The sequence below is a fragment of the Pseudophryne corroboree genome, chromosome 6 (genome assembly GCF_028390025.1).
Source record: "Pseudophryne corroboree isolate aPseCor3 chromosome 6, aPseCor3.hap2, whole genome shotgun sequence".
NCBI classification, from domain to species: Eukaryota; Metazoa; Chordata; class Amphibia; order Anura; family Myobatrachidae; genus Pseudophryne; species Pseudophryne corroboree.
Window position 1 is genome coordinate 196,311,008 of NC_086449.1, and position 19,713 is coordinate 196,330,720.

General features: G+C 47.1%; 1 protein-coding gene across 2 annotated transcripts in view; it reads left to right on the top strand.

The window, feature by feature from the left end:
• The window catches only part of TIPIN (TIMELESS interacting protein), a 144,852-nt gene that overhangs the window by 107,826 nt on the left and 17,313 nt on the right, over positions 1–19,713 (top strand). For both annotated transcript variants that reach the window (XM_063925573.1, XM_063925575.1), the window contains exon 7: positions 12,082–12,276. In XM_063925573.1, coding sequence (XP_063781643.1) covers positions 12,082–12,276 — 195 coding nt within the window. The remainder of the gene's footprint in view (positions 1–12,081; positions 12,277–19,713) is intronic.

Genomic DNA, 19,713 nt, shown 5'->3' on the forward strand with positions numbered 1-19,713 from the left:
AGGCACAACGCACACTTCTCTCCCAGAGAACAGGCAACCAAACAATCTACTGAAATCCCACAGTACAGGCACAGACAAAACCCACAATCATCATCCTCCATTTCCACATCCTTCTCCCCTCCCCCCTTCCTCTTCTACATACTAATATGACATACATTTCTGCAGCGGGGTACACTGGTATTCCACAGGGAATAGCATCGGGTCTAGAGTTGGATTTTGATCTGAGGCACCAACAGGCTAAAGCTTTGACTTTGCAGTGCAGTCAGCTAACAGGGAGGGCTGCATTAGGCAGCCCTGAAAAGACAATGATGGAAGTGTCAAAGATTCTTCTATGGGCAGAACGCCATCTGCCCGCCATATCGGCAGTGTTCATTCCGGGGGTCCTCAACTGGGAAGCGGACTTTCTCAGTCATCAGGACGTACACGCCAGAGAGTGGAGCCTTCATTCGGAAGTCTTTCAACTCCTAGTGGACAAATGGGGCCTACCAGATGTAGACCTGATGGCGTCTCGACACAATCACAAGGTTCTGGTCTTCGGAGCAAGGACAAGGGATCCTCAAGCAGCTTTCATGGACGCCCTGGCTATTCCATGGAACTTTCGTCTGCCATACGTGTTCCCTCCAGTGTCACTCCTGCCCAGGGTAATAAGGAAGTTCAAGAAACACTAGAAAAATGTGACTCCACGTGGCGCTACTCAACACCCTCTAATACAAAAAAATTGCTTACACAAATGGTATACAGCAGGATTCAATTCCACAGACAGTTCATTCATAGAACATCACTAAAATAAATAAAATACAGGCATAGCGTAACCCTGTTAATAAAACAATACTGTTTTTATTTCCTTAGGCCCACTCACATAGATATGAAATCGTTATCGCATGTAGAGAATCAATAATCCTTGAGGTGGAACGGCCTTTTGCTTCCTAGCGAAATCCTCATTCATATATCACTTAAAAGAGAAATGGTAGTAATAGTGCAACACAGTCTTTAAAGTTAAGACAGATTTTAATAAAGAAAATGCACTCACAAACATCCAATAAAAAACAACATATAAGGTGCCAAGGAAGTTCTCATGGAAAAAGGTTCTGCAGAAGGAATAATCACCACAAGCCCCGGTAGCTAAGGTCTCTCCAATAGATAGAAATCGCAGCTCCAATCTCCAAGTCCCCGTGTTGCACTGTCTCCCTGCTTGAGCGCTTTCGGACAGATGTCCTTCGTCAGAAGCATAGGAGATGTGCTTTCCAGATCCTCCTTAAATAGCAGTGGAATTAGGTTCATTCACAGCACCTGACGATTCCGGAACCGCGTCACCGGAAGTGACGTAACCGGATGTAAAGGAAGTCATTGAACTGTTATGTGCGTCTCCAGGAAGTGATGCGTGCGTTCCAAATTGCGGTGCATGCGTTCCACCGCGATTTGGAATGCACGCGTCACTTCCTGGAACAAAGGTTCAAGCCGACTTCCTGGTTCTGCTATGAGACGCACATAGCAGTTCAATGACTTCCTTTACATCCGGTTACGTCACTTCCGGTGACGCGGTTCCGGAATCGTCAGGTGCTGTGAATGAACCTAATTCCACTGCTATTTAAGGAGGATCTGGAAAGCACATCTCCTATGCTTCTGATGAAGGACATCTGTCCGAAAGCGCTCAAGCAGGAAGATGGTGCAACACGAGGACTTGGAGATTGGAGCTGCGATTTCTATCTATTGGAGACACCTTAGCTACCGGGGCTTGTGGTGATTATTCCTTCTGCAGCACCTTTTTTCATGAGAACTTCCTTGGCACCTTATATGTTGTTTTTTATTGGATGTTTGTGAGTGCATTTTGTTTATTAAAATCTGTCTTAACTTTAAAGACTGTGTTGCACTATTACTACCATTTCTCTTTTAAGTGATATATGAATGAGGATTTCGCTAGGAAGCAAAAGGCAGTTCCACCTCAAGGATTATTGATTCTCTACATGCGATAAGATTTCATATCTATGTGAGTGGGCCTAAGGAAATAAAAACAGTATTGTTTTATTAACAGGGTTACGCTATGCCTGTATTTTATTTATTTTAGTGATGTTTAATGAATGAACTGTCTGTGGAATTGAATCCTGCTGTATACCATTTGTGTAAGCAATTTTTTTGTATTAGAGGGTGTTGAGTAGCGCCACGTGGAGTCACATTTTTCTAGTGTTTTAAGTGTTGTTGGAATCACGGTGAAAGGTTCTGGTTGTCTCCAGGGGCTGCTATTAGTATTCAAGCGCACGAAAGGGGGCTGTTCTTCTTTGTACTAGGAAGTTCAAGAAGGCGAATTACTACTTCTACTCGCTCCAGCATGGGCCAGACTGCATTAGTTCTCAGACCTGCAGGGTCTCTTGATAAAGCCTCCTCTTCTACTTCCGCAACGCCCAGACCTCCTCGTTCAGGGCTCTTGTGTCTACCAGGATCTGGCCTGACTGGCTTTGACGGCGTGGCTTTTGAAGCTTCAGTTCTGAGGGCCAAGGGATTTTCTGAGGCGGTCATTCAAACTATGTTGAAAGCCCGTAAACCGGTTTCGGCTCGGATTTATTATAGGGTCTGGAATTCTTACTTCACCTGGTGTGCGGCTAAGAATTATGATGCGTACAAGTTCAGTACTGCCAAACTTTTGGCTTTTCTGCAACAGGGCCTGGACTTAAGTCTTCGTCTGGCCTCCCTCAAGGTTCATATTTCAGCCTTGTCGGTATGGATTCAGAGGAAAATTGCGACTCTGCCTGGCGTTGATACTTTCACTTAGGACATTTTACGGATTCAAACTCCCTATGTCCCTCCTGTGGCTCCTTGGGATTTGTCGGTTGTTCTGGATGCTTTACAAGAGTCTCCGTTTGAACCTCTTGAGTCTGTGGACCTTAAATGGCTTACACTTAAGGTCTTATTTTTGCTGGCTATTGCCTCTGCTAGAAGGGTTTCAGACTTGGGTGCCTTATCCTGTCAGTCACCCTTTCTGATTTTTCGCCGTTATCTGCCTAAGGTGGTGTCGTCTATCCACCTTAACCAAGAAATTGTGGTTCCGGCTTTTATCGCTCCTGGTTTGTCCTCCAAAGAACGGTCTTTTGATGTGGTAGGGGCACTCCGTATATATGTGAAGAGAACCGCCTCTCTTAGGAGATCCGATTCTCTTTTGTCCTTTTTTGGTTTTCACAAACGTGGCTGGTCTGCGAATAAGCAGACCTTGGCCAGATGTATTAGAGCTTATGTACAGGCTGATCTTAGGTCCCATCGCCATGATATCTCATTATGGTATGCGATTATTCCAAAATACGGAAAAATCCGATATCCAAAATACTTCTGGTCCCGAGCACTTTGGATAAGGGATACTGAACCTGTGTGTGTGTGTGTGTGTGTGTGTGTGTGTGTGTGTGTGTATATGTATGTTTATTAATAAAGCCTGACGACAGTGGAGTGCCACTGAAACGTTGCGCTGCTCAAACTGCTTGATGTGTCTGTGATCATTGCAAGTTGCCGTGAGTGCCACGTCTTTTTTTCTGAGATATATAGATAGATATATAGATAGATATATAGATAGATAGATATATATATATATATATATATATATATATATATATATATATATATATTTATAGAGAGAGATATGTGTGGTACTCCTGGCATCTGAGAAACTTAAATGAAGACATGCATGTCTCCATTTAAGTTTCTCAGACGCCAGGAGTGCCACACCTGCCTATCTACATGCATCCTTTAATGTGTGGGCAGGGTGAGCCGGACCTGCGTTTTCTATATATGATCGATATATATTTAGATAGAGATATAGATAGATAGATATTTAGATAGATAGATAGAGATATATATATATATATCTCTATCTAAATATCTATCTATATCTCTATCTCTATATATCTATTATATATATCTATTATATATCTATTATATTATATTATATTATGAGCCCATTATAATTAATTTTTAATTACGTTGGTGTGGCAGTGGATGGAGACGCTGAGCGGTCAGCGGCTCAGCTACAATGAAGCCGCTGGAGGGGAGGGAGCCGCTGCCTGCGGGGGGTGAGCAATGTCACATTGTGGACATCGCTCATCGCGGCTCCGTACATACATGCCGCGATGAGCGATGTCACTGCTAACCTGCAATCAACGAGCGCAGGTGCGTGCATCGTTGATTGCAGGACCATACATACTAGACGATGTGAACGATATATCGTTCACAATCGTCTGTATTGGCCATATTGGTCAAAAAAAATTGTCAAGTCTGTATGGCCCTTAAGAATTGGGAAGATTTCTTCACACCCATGGCAGCATTTATTATACCAAATTTCATCACAATCTGAAACGGTCAATCTGAAACCTGTGTTGATTTGGTGTAGAATAACCCAGAGTAGTCTAGAAGCAGTCCAGGGCTTCATTTGAATTAAGCTGAGTATCTTTTGTCCCGTGCATTGGTTGATGACTACTGAGCACAGAGAGCTGTAAGGCATACCGATACCACTGAGGTATATTGCCTGACAGCAAGGTCTCCCATCGCGTCTGCATCTGTCTGGTAAATTAAACCTCCCTGGTGCTGCTACAAACAGATTAGTTTATATGGTATTCTGTTGTTTTGTCTTCTATGCCATATCTATACTGTGCATGGTTGGTGCACCCTGACAACTTGTTTGTTGGCAATATGTTCTGTTTAAGAGATCATCTGGACACATTTGTAACATTTGTTAATGAGCAAGTTAATTTATTGGGTAGTGCACATTTGAGAATTGGCCCACAACACAGGTTGTATACAGTGGCTAGCTGTTGGCTGTAACTTGTCTGGGAGCGGTCCTTTGGTTTGCTTACCTTTTGTTTGTACCTTGTATGCTTGGTCTTTAGTGGATAATCTATTTCCTGTATACTGTGCTTTCAATGATATTTTCTGTGTAATATGTATAAAATTATGCCAATGTTTCTCGTATATCATGGTTGTGTATATACCTGTGTGTGACAATACAAATGATGAGGTTATTTACAGTATATAGGCGCACTTCAGAAGTCCTTATGTATTATGAATAGTGCATGTAGAACAAATATTAAGTTTGTGTATTCGGCCATATGGGGACTGTTACATCTGCTTTTCGTAATTAGTGTGGCTCTCTGAAGTGCATATCACGACAGATTCTTTGTGCAAAGTTTATGCAAAGAGACAATATTTGCAGTGTTGACCCTTTTTCAAGACCTCTGCAATTTACCCTAGAATGCGGTCAATCAACTTCTGGGCCACGTAATGACTGATGGCCGCCCATTCTTGCCTGATCAATGCTTGGAGTTTGTCAGAATTGAGGATTGACCACAAGCTCTCAATGGGTTTAGGTTCTCGGCAGTTTCCTGGCCATGGACCCAAAATTTTGATGCTTTGTTCCCTGAACCAGTTATCACTTTTGCCTTCTGGCAAGGAAAAGGTATTGTTAGTCACCAAACTGTTCTTGGATGGTTGGGAGAAGTTGCTCTTGGAGGATGTTTTGGTACTATGGTACAATAACATCCTCCAAGAGAAACAAAGTTTCTCTGACGTCCTAGTGGATGCTGGGGACTCCGTAAGGACCATGGGGAATAGCGGCTCCGCAGGAGACTGGGCACAGCTAAGAAAGATTTAGGACTACCTGGTGTGCACTGGCTCCTCCCACTATGACCCTCCTCCAGACTTCAGTTAGAATCCTGTGCCCGGCTGAGCTGGATGCACACTAGGGGCTCTCCTGAGCTCCTAGAGAGAGAGTATATTTTAGGTTTTTTATTTTACAGTGAGATCTGCTGGCAACAGACTCACTGCAGCGAGGGACTAAGGGGAGAAGAAGCGAACCTACCTAACTGGTGGTAGCTTGGGCTTCTTAGGCTACTGGACACCATTGGCTCCAGAGGGATCGACCGCATGGAACCGGCCATTGGTGTTCGGTCCCGGAGCCGCGCCGCCGGCCCCCTTACAGAGCCAGAAGCAAGAAGAATCCGGAAAATCGGCGGCAGAAGACATCAGTCTTCACCAAGGTAGCGCACAGCACTGCAGCTGTGCGCCATTGCTCCTCATACACACTTCACACTCCGGTCACTGAGGGTGCAGGGCGCTGGGGGGGCGCCCTGAGAAGCAATAAATACACCTTGGCTGGCAAATATATCACAATATATAGCCCCAGAGGCTATATATGTGATAAATACCCCTGCCAGAATCCATAAAAAAGCGGGAGAAAAGTCAGCCGAAAAAGGGGCGGAGCTATCTCCCTCAGCACACTGGCGCCATTTCTCCCTCACAGCTCCGCTGGAAGGAAGCTCCCTGGCTCTCCCCTGCAGTCTACACTACAGAAAAGAGTAAAAAAGAGAGGGGGGGGCACTAAATTTAGGCGCAATATACATATAGCAGCTATAAGGAGATATAATTTAGTTAATCCCTGATTTATATAGCGCTCTGGTGTGTGCTGGCATACTCTCTCTCTGTCTCCCCAAAGGGCTTTGTGGGGTCCTGTCTTCTGTCAGAGCATTCCCTGTGTGTGTGCGGTGTGTCGGTACGGCTGTGTCGACATGTTTGATGAGGATTTAACAAAAAGGGAGGTAATCTGCGCACTGGGGTGGTTTTACTGTATGGGATGTGCTGCTAGTCAAAAGGGTGTCCTTGCCCTTTGGTTCAATATGGATATCTGGTTTTCACCTGACTGCGCTCATCCCCTACAGTTTGAGTACTCGTGAAATGATGCAAATGGATGCTTATATAAAGGTGTGTTTTACTTTCACATGTATCAAATATGACACTCAATATAATGAAACAGTGCAGATAAATATTGTGGAACATGAAAAAGGTGGTAATCACAATGTGTGCTCCACGGGGAGCACCTGTTTAACACAGTCCTTTAATCACTCAAATTGGTGATTAAATCCTTTAGGTTCTTGGCGTGTGTGGATTTTCCACACACTGTAGGGGATGAGCGCAGTCAGGTGAAAACCAGATATCCATGTTTGAGGAGGAGGAGCAGGTGCCTATAAATGTGTTGTCACCCCCTGCAGGGCAGACACCGGAGTGGATGGACTTGTGGAAGGAATTACGCGAAAGTGTCGACTCCTTACATAAAAAATTTGACGATATGCCAAATGCGGGGCAGCCGGCTTCTCAGCCCGTGCCTGCCCAGACGTCTCAAAAGTCGTCAGGGGCTCTAAAACGCCCGCTACCTCAGATGGCAGACACAGATGTCGACACTGATACTGATACCAGTGTCGACGACGAAGAGACTAATGTAATGTCCAATAGGGCCACTCGTTATATGATTGAGGCAATGAAAAATGTTTTACACATTTCTGAGGTGACCCCAGGTACCACAAAAAAGGGTATTATGTTTGGGGAGAAAAAACTACCAGTAGTTTTTCCCCCTTCTGAAGAATTGAATGAAGTGTGTGAACTAGCGTGGGCTTCCCCCGATAAAAAATTGGTAATTTCAAAAAAATTACTAATGGCGTACCCTTTCCCGCCAGAGGATAGGTCACGTTGGGAAACACCCCCTAGGGTGGATAAAGCACTTACGCGCTTATCAAAAAAGGTGTCACTGCCATCCCAGGATACGGCCGCCCTAAAGGAACCTGCTGACAGAAAGCAGGAGGCTCTCCAGAAAGCTATATATACACACACTGGTATTATACTGAGACCAGCTATTGCCTCAGCATGGATGTGCAGTGCTGCAGCTGCATGGTCAGACTCCCTGTCAGAAAACATTGACACCCTAGACAGGGACACTATATTGCTAAACGTAGAGCATATTAAAGACACTGTCTTTTACATAAGAGATGCACAGAGGGATATTTGCCGGCTGGCATCAAAAATAAGTGCACTGTCCATTTGTGCCAGGAGAGGGTTATGGACCCGGCAGTGGACAGGTGATGCAGATTCTAAAAGGCACATGGAAGTTTTGCCTTATAAGGGTGAGGAGTTGTTCGGGGATGGTCTTTCAGACTTAGTGTCCACAGCAACAGCTGGGAAGTCAGCATTTTTGCCACATGTCCCCTCACAACCAAAGAGAGCACCCTATTATCAGGTGCAGTCCTTTCGCCCCCAAAAGAGAGCAGACGGGGTAGAGGCGCGTCCTTTCTGCCCAGAGGCAGAGGTAGGGGAAAAAAGCTGCAGCATACAGCCACTTCTCAGGAACAAAAGTCCTCCCCCGCTTCTTCTGCTAAGTCCGCCGCATGACGCTGGGGCTCAGCAGGCGGAGCCAGGTACGGTGGGGGGCCGTCTCAAAAACTTCAGCAATCAGTGGGCTCGCTCACAGGTAGATCCCTGGATCCTTCAAGTGGTATCTCAGGGGTACAGGCTGGAATTCGAGACATTCCCCCCCCCCCCCGTTTCCTCAAATCTGCCTTACCAACGACTCCTTCAGAAAGGGATGCTGTGTTCCCGGCAGGTGATAGTCAAGGTGCCCCTACTTCAACAAGGACGGGGTTACTATTCCACAATGTTTGTGGTACCGAAACCGGACGGTTCGGTGAGACCCATTTTAAATTTGAAATCCTTGAACACACATTTAAGAAAATTCAAGTTCAAGATGGAATCGCTCAGGGCGGTTATTGCAAGCCTGGAAGAGGGAGATTACATGGTATCTCTGGACATCAAGGATGCTTACCTGCATGTCCCCATTTACCATCCTCACCAGGAGTACCTCAGATTTGTGGTACAGGATTGTCATTACCAATTCCAGACGTTGCCGTTCGGCCTGTCCACGGCACCGAGGGTATTTACCAAGGTAATGGCCGAAATGATGATACTCCTTCGGAAAAAGGGAGTTTTAATTATCCCATACTTGGACGATCTCCTGATAAGGGCGAGGTCCAGAGAGCAGTTGTTGGTCGGCGTAGCATTATCTCAGGAGGTGCTACACCAGCACGGTTGGATTCTGAATATTCCAAAGTCTCAGCTGGTTCCGGCGACACGTCTACTGTTCCTGGGAATGATTCTGGACACAGTCCAGAAAAAAGTGTTTCTCCCAGAGGAGAAAGCCAAGGAGCTGTCATCTCTAGTGAGAGGCCTCCTGAAACCAAAACAGGTGTCGGTGCATCATTGCACGCGAGTCCTGGGAAAGATGGTAGCTTCCTACGAAGCGATTCCATTCGGCAGGTTCCATGCCAGAACCTTTCAGTGGGACCTGTTGGACCAATGGTCCGGATCGCATCTTCAAATGCATCGGTTGATAACCCTGTCTCCAAGGACCAGGGTGTCTCTGCTGTGGTGGCTGCAGAGTGCTCATCTCAGAGAGGGCCGCAGATTCGGCATACAGGACTGGGTCCTGGTGACCACGGATGCCAGCCTTCGGGGCTGGGGGGCAGTCACACGGGGAAGAAACTTCCAAGGACTTTGGTCAAGTCAGGAGACTTCCCTACACATAAATGTTCTGGAACTGAGGGCCATTTACAATGCCCTAAGTCAAGCAAAGCCCCTGCTTCAAAACCAGCCGGTTCTGATCCAGTCAGACAACATCACGGCAGTCGCCCATGTAAATCGACAGGGCGGCACAAGAAGCAGGACGGCGATGGCAGAAGCCACAAGGATTCTCCGATGGGCGGAAAATTACGTGTTAGCACGGTCAGCAGTGTTCATTCCGGGAGTGGACAACTGGGAAGCAGACTTCCTCAGCAGGCACGACCTCCACCCGGGAGAGTGGGGACTTCATCCAGAAGTCTTCCAACTGATTGTAAACCGTTGGAAAAAGCCACAGGTGGACATGATGGCGTCCCGCTTAAACAAAAAGCTAGAAAAATATTGCGCCAGGTCAAGAGACCCTCAGGCGATAGCTGTGGACGCTCTAGTGACACCGTGGGTGTACCGGTCGGTTTATGTGTTCCCTCCTCTTCCTCTCATACCCAAGGTACTGAGGATAATAAAGAAAAGAGGAGTAAGAACTATTCTCATTGTTCCAGATTGGCCAAGAAGGTCTTGGTACCCGGAACTTCAAGAATTAATCTCAGAGGACCCATGGCCTCTACCGCTCAGACAGGACCTGCTGCTGCAGGGGCCCTGTCTGTTCCAAGACTTACCGCGGCTGCGTTTAACGGCATGGCGGTTGAACACCGGATCCTAAAAGAAAAGGGTATTCCGGAGGAAGTCATTCCTACGCTTATTAAAGCTAGAAAAGATGTAACCGTACAACATTATCACCGCATATGGCGAAAATATGTTGCGTGGTGTGAGGCCAGGAAGGCCCCAATGGAGGAATTCCAGCTAGGTCGATTTCTGCACTTCCTACAGTCAGGGGTGACTATGGGCCTAAAACTGGGTTCCATTAAGGTCCAGATTTCGGCTCTATCGATTTTCTTCCAAAAAGAACTGGCTTCACTGCCTGAAGTTCAGACATTTGTCAAGGGAGTGCTGCATATTCAGCCTCCTTTTGTGCCTCCAGTGGCACCGTGGGACCTCAACGTGGTGTTGGGTTTCCTAAAGTCACATTGGTTTGAGCCACTCAAAACCGTGGATTTAAAATATCTCACGTGGAAAGTGGTCATGCTATTGGCCTTGGCTTCGGCAAGGCGTGTGTCAGAATTGGCGGCTTTGTCATGTAAAAGCCCCTATTTGATTTTCCATATGGATAGGGCAGAATTGAGGACTCGTCCCCAGTTTCTTCCTAAGGTGGTATCAGCTTTTCACTTGAACCAACCTATCGTGGTGCCTGCGGCTACTAGGGACTTGGAGGACTCCAAGTTACTGGACGTTGTCAGGGCCTTGAAAATTTATGTTTCCAGGACGGCTGGAGTCAGGAAGACTGACTCGCTATTTATCCTGTATGCACCAAACAAGATGGGTGCTCCTGCTTCAAAGCAGACTATTGCTCGCTGGATTTGTAGCACAATTCAGCTTGCGCCTTCTGTGGCTGGCCTGCCGCAGCCTAAATCTGTAAAAGCCCATTCCACGAGGAAAGTGGGCTCTTCTTGGGCGGCTGCCCGAGGGGTCTCGGCTTTACAACTTTGCCGAGCTGCTACTTGGTCAGGGGCAAACACGTTTGCAAAATTCTACAAATTTGATACCCTGGCTGAGGAGGACCTTGAGTTCTCTCATTCGGTGCTGCAGAGTCATCCGCACTCTCCCACCCGTTTGGGAGCTTTGGTATAATCCCCATGGTCCTTACGGAGTCCCCAGCATCCACTAGGACGTCAGAGAAAATAAGATTTTACTCACCGGTAAATCTATTTCTCGTAGTCCGTAGTGGATGCTGGGCGCCCATCCCAAGTGCGGACTGTCTGCAATACTTGTATATAGTTATTGTTAACTACAAGGGTTATTGTTGAGCCATCTTTTGAGAGGCTCTGTTGTGTTCATACTGTTAACTGGGTATATTATCACGAGTTATACGGTGTGATTGGTGTGGCTGGTATGAGTCTTACCCGGGATTCAGAATCCTTCCTTATTGTGTCAGCTCTTCCGGGCACAGTATCCTTACTGAAGTCTGGAGGAGGGTCATAGTGGGAGGAGCCAGTGCACACCAGGTAGTCCTAAATCTTTCTTAGCTGTGCCCAGTCTCCTGCGGAGCCGCTATTCCCCATGGTCCTTACGGAGTCCCCAGCATCCACTACGGACTACGAGAAATAGATTTACCGGTGAGTAAAATCTTATTTACTGCTATAGAGCTTTCAAGCTGCCTTTTGTAGCTATTGCAGGTGCCCTATATTGTATAATCTATAGATGCCATGTTATATATTTGCTGTGTAAGAGCTTGTTGGTGCTAAGGTGGCTTTCCAGTGCCTGTGTTCCTTGTATAATCTAAATTATAGATGTCCTATAGGTCATAGAGTGTGTAGGTGTTTGTGGGGCTCACATTTGACTTTATTTCAACCTCCATCTCCTAAAGCTGTGAGCATGGGGTATATTTATAAAGTGTTCATTAGCCCGAGTGTATTAACATTGACGTTTTTATTCTTCAGGTAACTGTTTCAGCTCCATACCACAGACTTGGGTATGCCTTAATTTACTAACTTTCTTCTTACAAAATTTGTCTAAGCAGCGAATGTGTGCACACACAGGTTCTGTGCGCAAAGGGTTAATGTGGCAGCATGTCTGTGAGTGCCACCCTCATGTACATTTTTTTTTCTTCTTTAGTTGTAGTACAGATGGAAGATAACAATCTGGATTTAGCCTCTGAAGACTTTCCTGCACCCCCTGAATCTCCCCCATCTCTCTCGCAACCCAGCACAGCTGAACTGAGTGAGGAGACTCTTCAGAGGATAGAAAGAAACAGACAACTGGCCTTGGAGAAGAGGATGCAGAAGATGCAGGCCCAAGTGGACAGTCAGGGTATGGATGTAAAGCCTAAATCATGATGTAGTCATTATAGACCTAATCCTCAAAAGTCAAAGCTGCATTTGTCCAGATTTATGTAGAATGCTTCAAATGCCACTAGTCTGTCTTTGCTAAGATGCTATAAAAATAAGGGGGGGGTATTTTTATAATTCACTCCCTAATACCAAACTTCCAATCCATCCTTTAACATTTGAGCATTTCAGTGCTGAAAAGTAACTTTGAGCAGGTTACAAGAGCATTTTACTTCATATAATGCTTAGATCTTGACCGTTCTTCCAACAAGACTGGGACACAAATGACTCTTGCATTTTGCCCATTTTGTAGAAGTTTATCACAAACATGTTTTCTCCTTCATCCACTAGGGGCCACTGGAGCGCAGTTACAATGGGGAAATAGTAGGCAGTAATTGGGAGCTTGCACTTTAAAAATTCTAACACTGTGGCTAGCTCCTCCACTACTATGTCCCCCATCCAAGCCAGTCTTTAATTTGTGCCCAAGGGAGCTGGTTCACTTGGGTCTTCTGAAGAATTTTTCTCTGACGTCCTAGTGGATGCTGGGAACTCCGTAAGGACCATGGGGAATAGCGGCTCCGCAGGAGACTGGGCACAAAAGTAAAAGCTTTAGGACTACCTGGTGTGCACTGGCTCCTCCCCCTATGACCCCCCTCCAAGCCTCAGTTAGATTTTTGTGCCCGGCCGAGAAGGGTGCACACTAGGGGCTCTCCTGAGCTTCTTAGTGAAAGTTTAGTTTTAGGTTTTTTATTTTCAGTGAGACCTGCTGGCAACAGGCTCACTGCATCGAGGGACTAATGGGAGAAGAAGCGAACTCACCTGCGTGCAGAGTGGATTGGGCTTCTTAGGCTACTGGACACCATTAGCTCCAGAGGGACCGAACACAGGCCCAGCCTCGGAGCTCGGTCCCAGAGCCGCGCCGCCGGCCCCCTTACAGAGCCAGAAGCAAGAAGAGGTCCGGAAAAATCGGCGGCAGAAGACATCAGTCTTCAACAAGGTAGCGCACAGCACTGCAGCTGTGCGCCATTGTTACTCAGGCACACTTCACACTTCGGTCACTGAAGGTGCAGGGCGCTAGGGGGGGGCGCCCTGAGCAGCAATGTAAACACCTTGGCTGGCATAAATACACCACATATAACCCCCAGGGCTATATGGATGTATTTTAACCCCTGCCAGAACTCACCAAAAAGCGGGAGAAAAGGCCGCCGAGAAGGGGGCGGAGCCTATCTCCTCAGCACACGGGCGCCATTTTCCATCACAGCTCCGCTGGAAGGACGTCTCCCTGACTCTCCCCTGCAGTCCTGCACTACAGAAAAGGGTAAAAAAGAGAGGGGGGCACTAATTTGGCGCAGTTTTGATAATAACAGCAGCTATAAAGGGAAAAGCACATTTTATAGTGGTATTCCTGTCTATATATAGCGCTCTGGTGTGTGCTGGTATACTCTCCCTCTGTCTCCCCAAAGGGCTAGTGGGGTCCTGTCCTCTATCAGAGCATTCCCTGTGTGTGTGCGGTGTGTCGGTACGATTGTGTCGACATGTTTGAAAATGAGATGGAGGCGGAGCAATTGCCTATTACAGAGTTGTCACCCCCTAGGGAGTAGACACCTGAGTGGATGAGCTTATGGAAGGAATTGCGTGACAGTGTCAGCTCTTTACGACAGTTGACGACATGAGACAGCCGGCTACTCAGCTTGTGCCTGTCCAGGGGTCTCAAACGCCATCAGGGGCTTTAAAACGCCCGTTACCTCAAATGGCAGACACAGACACGGATACTGACTCCAGTGTCGATGATGAGGAGACAAACGTGACTTCCACTAGGGCCACACGTTACATGATTGAAGCAATGAAAAATGTATTGCATATCTCTGATAATACAAGTACCACTAAAAAGGGTATTATGTTTGGTGAGCAAAAACTGCCTGTAGTTTTTCCTGTATCCGAGGAATTAAATGAAGTGTGTGATGAGGCGTGGGTTTCCCCCGATAAAAAACTGATAATTCCTAAAAGGTTATTGGCATCGTACCCTTTCCCGCCAGAGGATAGGGCACGTTGGGAAACACCCCTTAGGGTGGATAAAGCGCTCACACGCTTGTCTAAACAGGTAGCACTACCCTCTCCTGATACGGCCGCCCTAAAGGAACCTGCCGATAGAAAGCAGGAGAATATCCTAAAATGTATATACACTCACACGGGTGTTATACTGCGACCAGCAATCGCCTCAGCCTGGATGTGCAGTGCGGGCGTGGCGTGGTCGGATTCCCTGACTGAAAATATTGATACCCTAGATAGGGACAGTATATTACTGACTATAGAGCATTTGAAAGATGCATTTTTATATATGCGTGATGCACAGAGGGATATTTGCCGACTGGCATCAAGAGTTAGCGCGCTGTCCATTTCTGCAAGAAGAGGTTTATGGACGCGGCAGTGGTCAGGTGATGCGGATTCTAAAAGGCACATGGAAGTATTGCCATATAAGGGGGAGGAGTTATTTGGGGTAGGTCTATCAGACCTGGTAGCCACGGCAACTGCTGGAAAATCCACATTTTTACCCCAGGTAGCTTCTCAACCTAAGAAGACGCCGTATTATCAGGCGCAGTCCTTTCGGCCCCATAAGGGCAAGCGGGCAAAAGGCGCCTCATTTCTGCCCCGTGGCAGAGGGAGAGGAAAAAGGCTGCAGCAAACAGCCAGTTCCCAGGAACAAAAGCCCTCTCCCGTCTCCGCAAAGTCCTCAGCATGACGCTGGGGCTTTACAAGCGGACTCAGGCACGGTGGGGGCCCGTCTCAAGAAATTCGAGACGTCTCCCCCTCGCCGTTTCATAAAGTCTGCTTACCGACGTCTCCCTCAGACAGGGAGGCAGTATTGCAAGCCATTCACAGGCTGTATTCCCAGCAGGTGATAATCAAGGTACCCCTCCTGCAACAGGGAAAGGGGTACTATTCCACACTATTTGTGGTACCGAAGCCGGACGGCTCGGTGAGACCAATTTTAAATCTAAAATCCTTGAACACTTACATACAAAGGTTCAAATTCAAGATGGAGTCACTCAGAGCAGTGATTGCAAACCTGGAAGAAGGGGACTATATGGTCTCTCTGGACATCAAAGATGCTTACCTACATGTCCCAATTTACCCTTCTCCAAGGGTTCCTCAGGTTTGTGGTACAGAACTGTCACTATCAGTTTCAGACGCTGCCGTTTGGATTGTCCACGGCACCCCGGGTCTTTACCAAGGTAATGGCCGAAATGATGATACTCCTTCGAAAGAAGGGAGTTTTAGTTATCCCTTACTTGGACGATCTCCTGATAAGGGCAAGATCCAGGGAACAGTTGGAAGTCGGGGTAGCACTATCTCAGATAGTGCTGCGGCAGCACGGTTGGATTCTCAATATTCCAAAATCGCAGCTGATCCCGACGACACGCCTTCTATTCCTAGGGATGATCCTGGACACAGTCCAGAAAAAGGTGTTTTCTCCCGGAGGAGAAAGCCAGGGAGTTATCCGAACTAGTCAGAAACCTCCTAAAACCAGGCCAAGTGTCAGTGCATCAGTGCACAAGGGTCCTGGGAAAAATGGTGGCTTCCTACGAAGCAATTCCATTCGGCAATAATAGTTTGAAATAGAGAAGAGTCGTGGCGCCAACCGATGCAAGCTGCAAATCGACTGGTCAAGGAGGTATCCCCAATACCCAAATAGAAGCGTATACAATAGAGTTAAACCAGAAGATGTGCGCTAATCGGAAAAATAAAATAAAATATGAAATGGTACTTCCCTTACACAACCTCTGTCGTGGGATTTACCGTATTATTCCAATAACATGGATCCATATGTGAAAAAGAAATTAAAATATATAGTGTAATACGTTCAAAATAACAATTTTTAATACAATACACTAGCAATATAAAATCATTGTGCATCAGTTTGCTGCAAGCAAAGGTGGTAGATGGGAAATTACCAGAGGATGGAAATATTTGAGGCTGTAAATAGTGCCTTTAAGTTCTGGTTGGCTAAAAAAACATCAGGTATCTTTGAAATCAAGTGAAGGTGGGGGTTTACAGAGCTCTGTGGGGCTGGTCTCTTCAAAGTGCTGCTGGGATTTCTAACAGGAGCTGGAAGCCGAGTGAAAAGGAGGAGCAGTGAGCTGGTACAACTGCAACTGCTAAGTGGAGTATAGGTGCCGCAGTCTGTCTTGCAGCCTTGATGAAGGGAGAGATCCCGAAACGCGTCGGCACTGTATGACAGACTAACCACTGCTGAAGGAAGATTTACCAGACGAACGGAGGATTGTGGAGAATTAGGTTCCGGAGCCGATATCTCCCTTGGGTAACATCTCAAACGCAATCACTTCATACAAATCTGGTAAACCCCCACCTTCACTTGATTTCAAAGATACCTGATGTTTTTTTAGCCAACCAGAACTTAAAGGCACTATTTACAGCCTCAAATATTTCCATCCTCTGGTAATTTCCCATCTACCACCTTTGCTTGCAGCAAACTGATGCACAATGATTTTATATTGCTAGTGTATTGTATTAAAAATTGTTATTTTGAACGTATTACACTATATATTTTAATTTCTTTTTCACATATGGATCCATGTTATTGGAATAATACGGTAAATCCCACGACAGAGGTTGTGTAAGGGAAGTACCATTTCATATTTTATTTTATTTTTCCGATTAGCGCACATCTTCTGGTTTAACTCTATTGTATACAATTCCATTCGGCAGATTCCACGCAAGAACTTTCCAGTGGGACCTGCTGGACAAATGGTCCGGATCGCATCTTCAGATGCATCAGCCGATAACCCTGTCACCAAGGACAAGGGTGTCTCTCCTGTGGTGGTTGCAGAGTGCTCATCTTCTAGAGGGCCGCAGATTCGGCATTCAGGACTGGGTCCTGGTGACCACGGATGCCAGCCTGCGAGGCTGGGGAGCAGTCACACAGGGAAGAAATTTCCAGGGCTTGTGGTCAAGCCTGGAGACATCACTTCACATAAATATTTTGGAGCTAAGGGCCATTTACAATGCCCTAAGCCAAGCAAGACCTCTGCTTCAAGGTCAGCCGGTGCTGATCCAGTCGGACAACATCACGGCAGTCGCCCACGTAAACAGACAGGGCGGCACAAGAAGCAGGAGGGCAATGGCAGAAGCTGCAAGGATTTTTCGCTGGGCGGAAAATCATGTGATAGCATTGTCAGCAGTGTTCATTCCGGGAGTGGACAACTGGGAAGCAGACTTCCTCAGCAGGCACGACCTCCACCCGGGAGAGTGGGGACTTCACCCAGAAGTTTTCCACATGATTGTAAACCATTGGGAAAAACCAAAGGTGGACATGATGGCGTCCCGCCTAAACAAAAAATTGGACAGGTATTGCGCCAGGTCAAGGGACCCTCAGGCAATAGCTGTGGACGCTCTGGTAACACCGTGGGTGTACCAGTCAGTGTATGTGTTCCCTCCTCTTCCTCTCATACCAAAAGTACTGAGAATTATAAGACGGAGGGGAGTAAGAACTATACTCGTGGCTCCGGATTGGCCAAGAAGGACTTGGTACCCGGAACTTCAAGAGATGCTCACGGAGGACCCGTGGCCTCTACCTCTAAGAAGGGACCTGCTCCAGCAAGGACCCTGTCTATTCCAAGACTTACCGCGGCTGCGTTTGACGGCAGGGCGGTTGAACGCCGGATCCTGAAGGAAAAAGGCATTCCGGATGAAGTCATCCCTACCCTGATCAAGCCAGGAAGGATGTAACCGCAAAGCATTATCACCGCATTTGGCGAAAATATGTTGCGTGGTGCGAGGCCAGTAAGGCCCCGATGGAGGAATTTCAACTGGGTCGATTCCTGCATTTCCGGTAAACAGGAGTGTCTATGGGCCTAAAATTGGGGTCCATTAAGGTTCAAATTTCGGCCCTGTCAATTTTCTTCCAGAAAGAACTAGCTTCACTACCTGAAGTTCAGACGTTTGTAAAAGGGGTACTGCATATACAGCCTCCTTTTGTGCCTCCAGTGGCACCTTGGGATCTCAATGTAGTTTTGGGGTTCCTAAAGTCACATTGGTTTGAACCACTTGAATCTGTGGAGTTAAAATATCTCACATGGAAAGTGGTCATGTTGTTGGCCCTGGCCTCGGCCAGGCACGTGTCAGAATTGGCGGGCTTTATCCTGTAAAAGCCCTTATCTGATCTTCCATTCAGACAGGGCGGAATTGAGGACTCGTCCTCATTTTCTCCCTAAGGTGGTTTCGGTGTTTAATCTGAACCAACCTATTGTGGTACCTGCGGCTACTAGTGACTTGGAGGACTCCAAGTTGTTGGACGTAGTCAGGGCCTTGAAAATATGTTTCCAGGACGGCTGGAGTCAGGAAATCTGACTCGCTGTTTATCCTGTATGCACCCAACAAGCTGGGTGCTCCTGCTTCTAAGCAGACTATTGCTCGTTGGATTTGTAGTACAATTCAGCTTGCACATTCTGTGGCAGGCCTGCCACAGCCAAAATCTGTAAAAGCCCATTCCACAAGGAAGGTGGGCTCATCTTGGGCGGCTGCCCGAGGGGTCTCGGCGTTACAACTTTGCCGAGCAGATACTTGGTCAGGGGCAAACACGTTTGCTAAATTCTACAAATTTGATACCCTGGCTGAGGAGGACCTGGAGTTCTCTTATTCGGTGCTGCAGAGTCATCCGCACTCTCCCGCCCGTTTGGGAGCTTTGGTATAATCCCCATGGTCCTTACGGAGTTCCCAGCATCCACTAGGACGTCAGAGAAAATAAGAATTTACTTACCGATAATTCTATTTCTCGTAGTCCGTAGTGGATGCTGGGCGCCCATCCCAAGTGCGGATTGTCTGCAATACTTGTACATAGTTATTGTTACAAAAATCGGGTTATTATTGTTGTGAGCCATCTTTTCAGAGGCTCCTCTGTTATCATGATGTTAACTGGGTTCAGATCACAGGTTGTACGGTGTGATTGGTGTGGCTGGTATGAGTCTTACCCGGGATTCAAAATCCTTCCTTATTGTGTACGCTCGTCCGGGCACAGTATCCTAACTGAGGCTTGGAGGAGGGTCATAGGGGGAGGAGCCAGTGCACACCAGGTAGTCCTAAAGCTTTACTTTTGTGCCCAGTCTCCTGCGGAGCCGCTATTTCCCATGGTCCTTACGGAGTTCCCAGCATCCACTACGGACTACGAGAAATAGAATTATCGGTAAGTAAATTCTTTTTTTTTTTCTTCTCTTACTTACATCCACAGACTGGCAGCTCTGCCACTGCCAGTCTGCACCGCGGGAGGCTGCCAGCGGGGTCCCATCGCAGCTGCGTGCGGCTCAGGATGGGCCCCGGCTGAAGGAGACGCTAAGCTCTCTGGAGCCGGCCGGACACCGCTGCGTGCGGCGCGTGTCGGGGCCGCTCCGTCAGCTGAAGATTC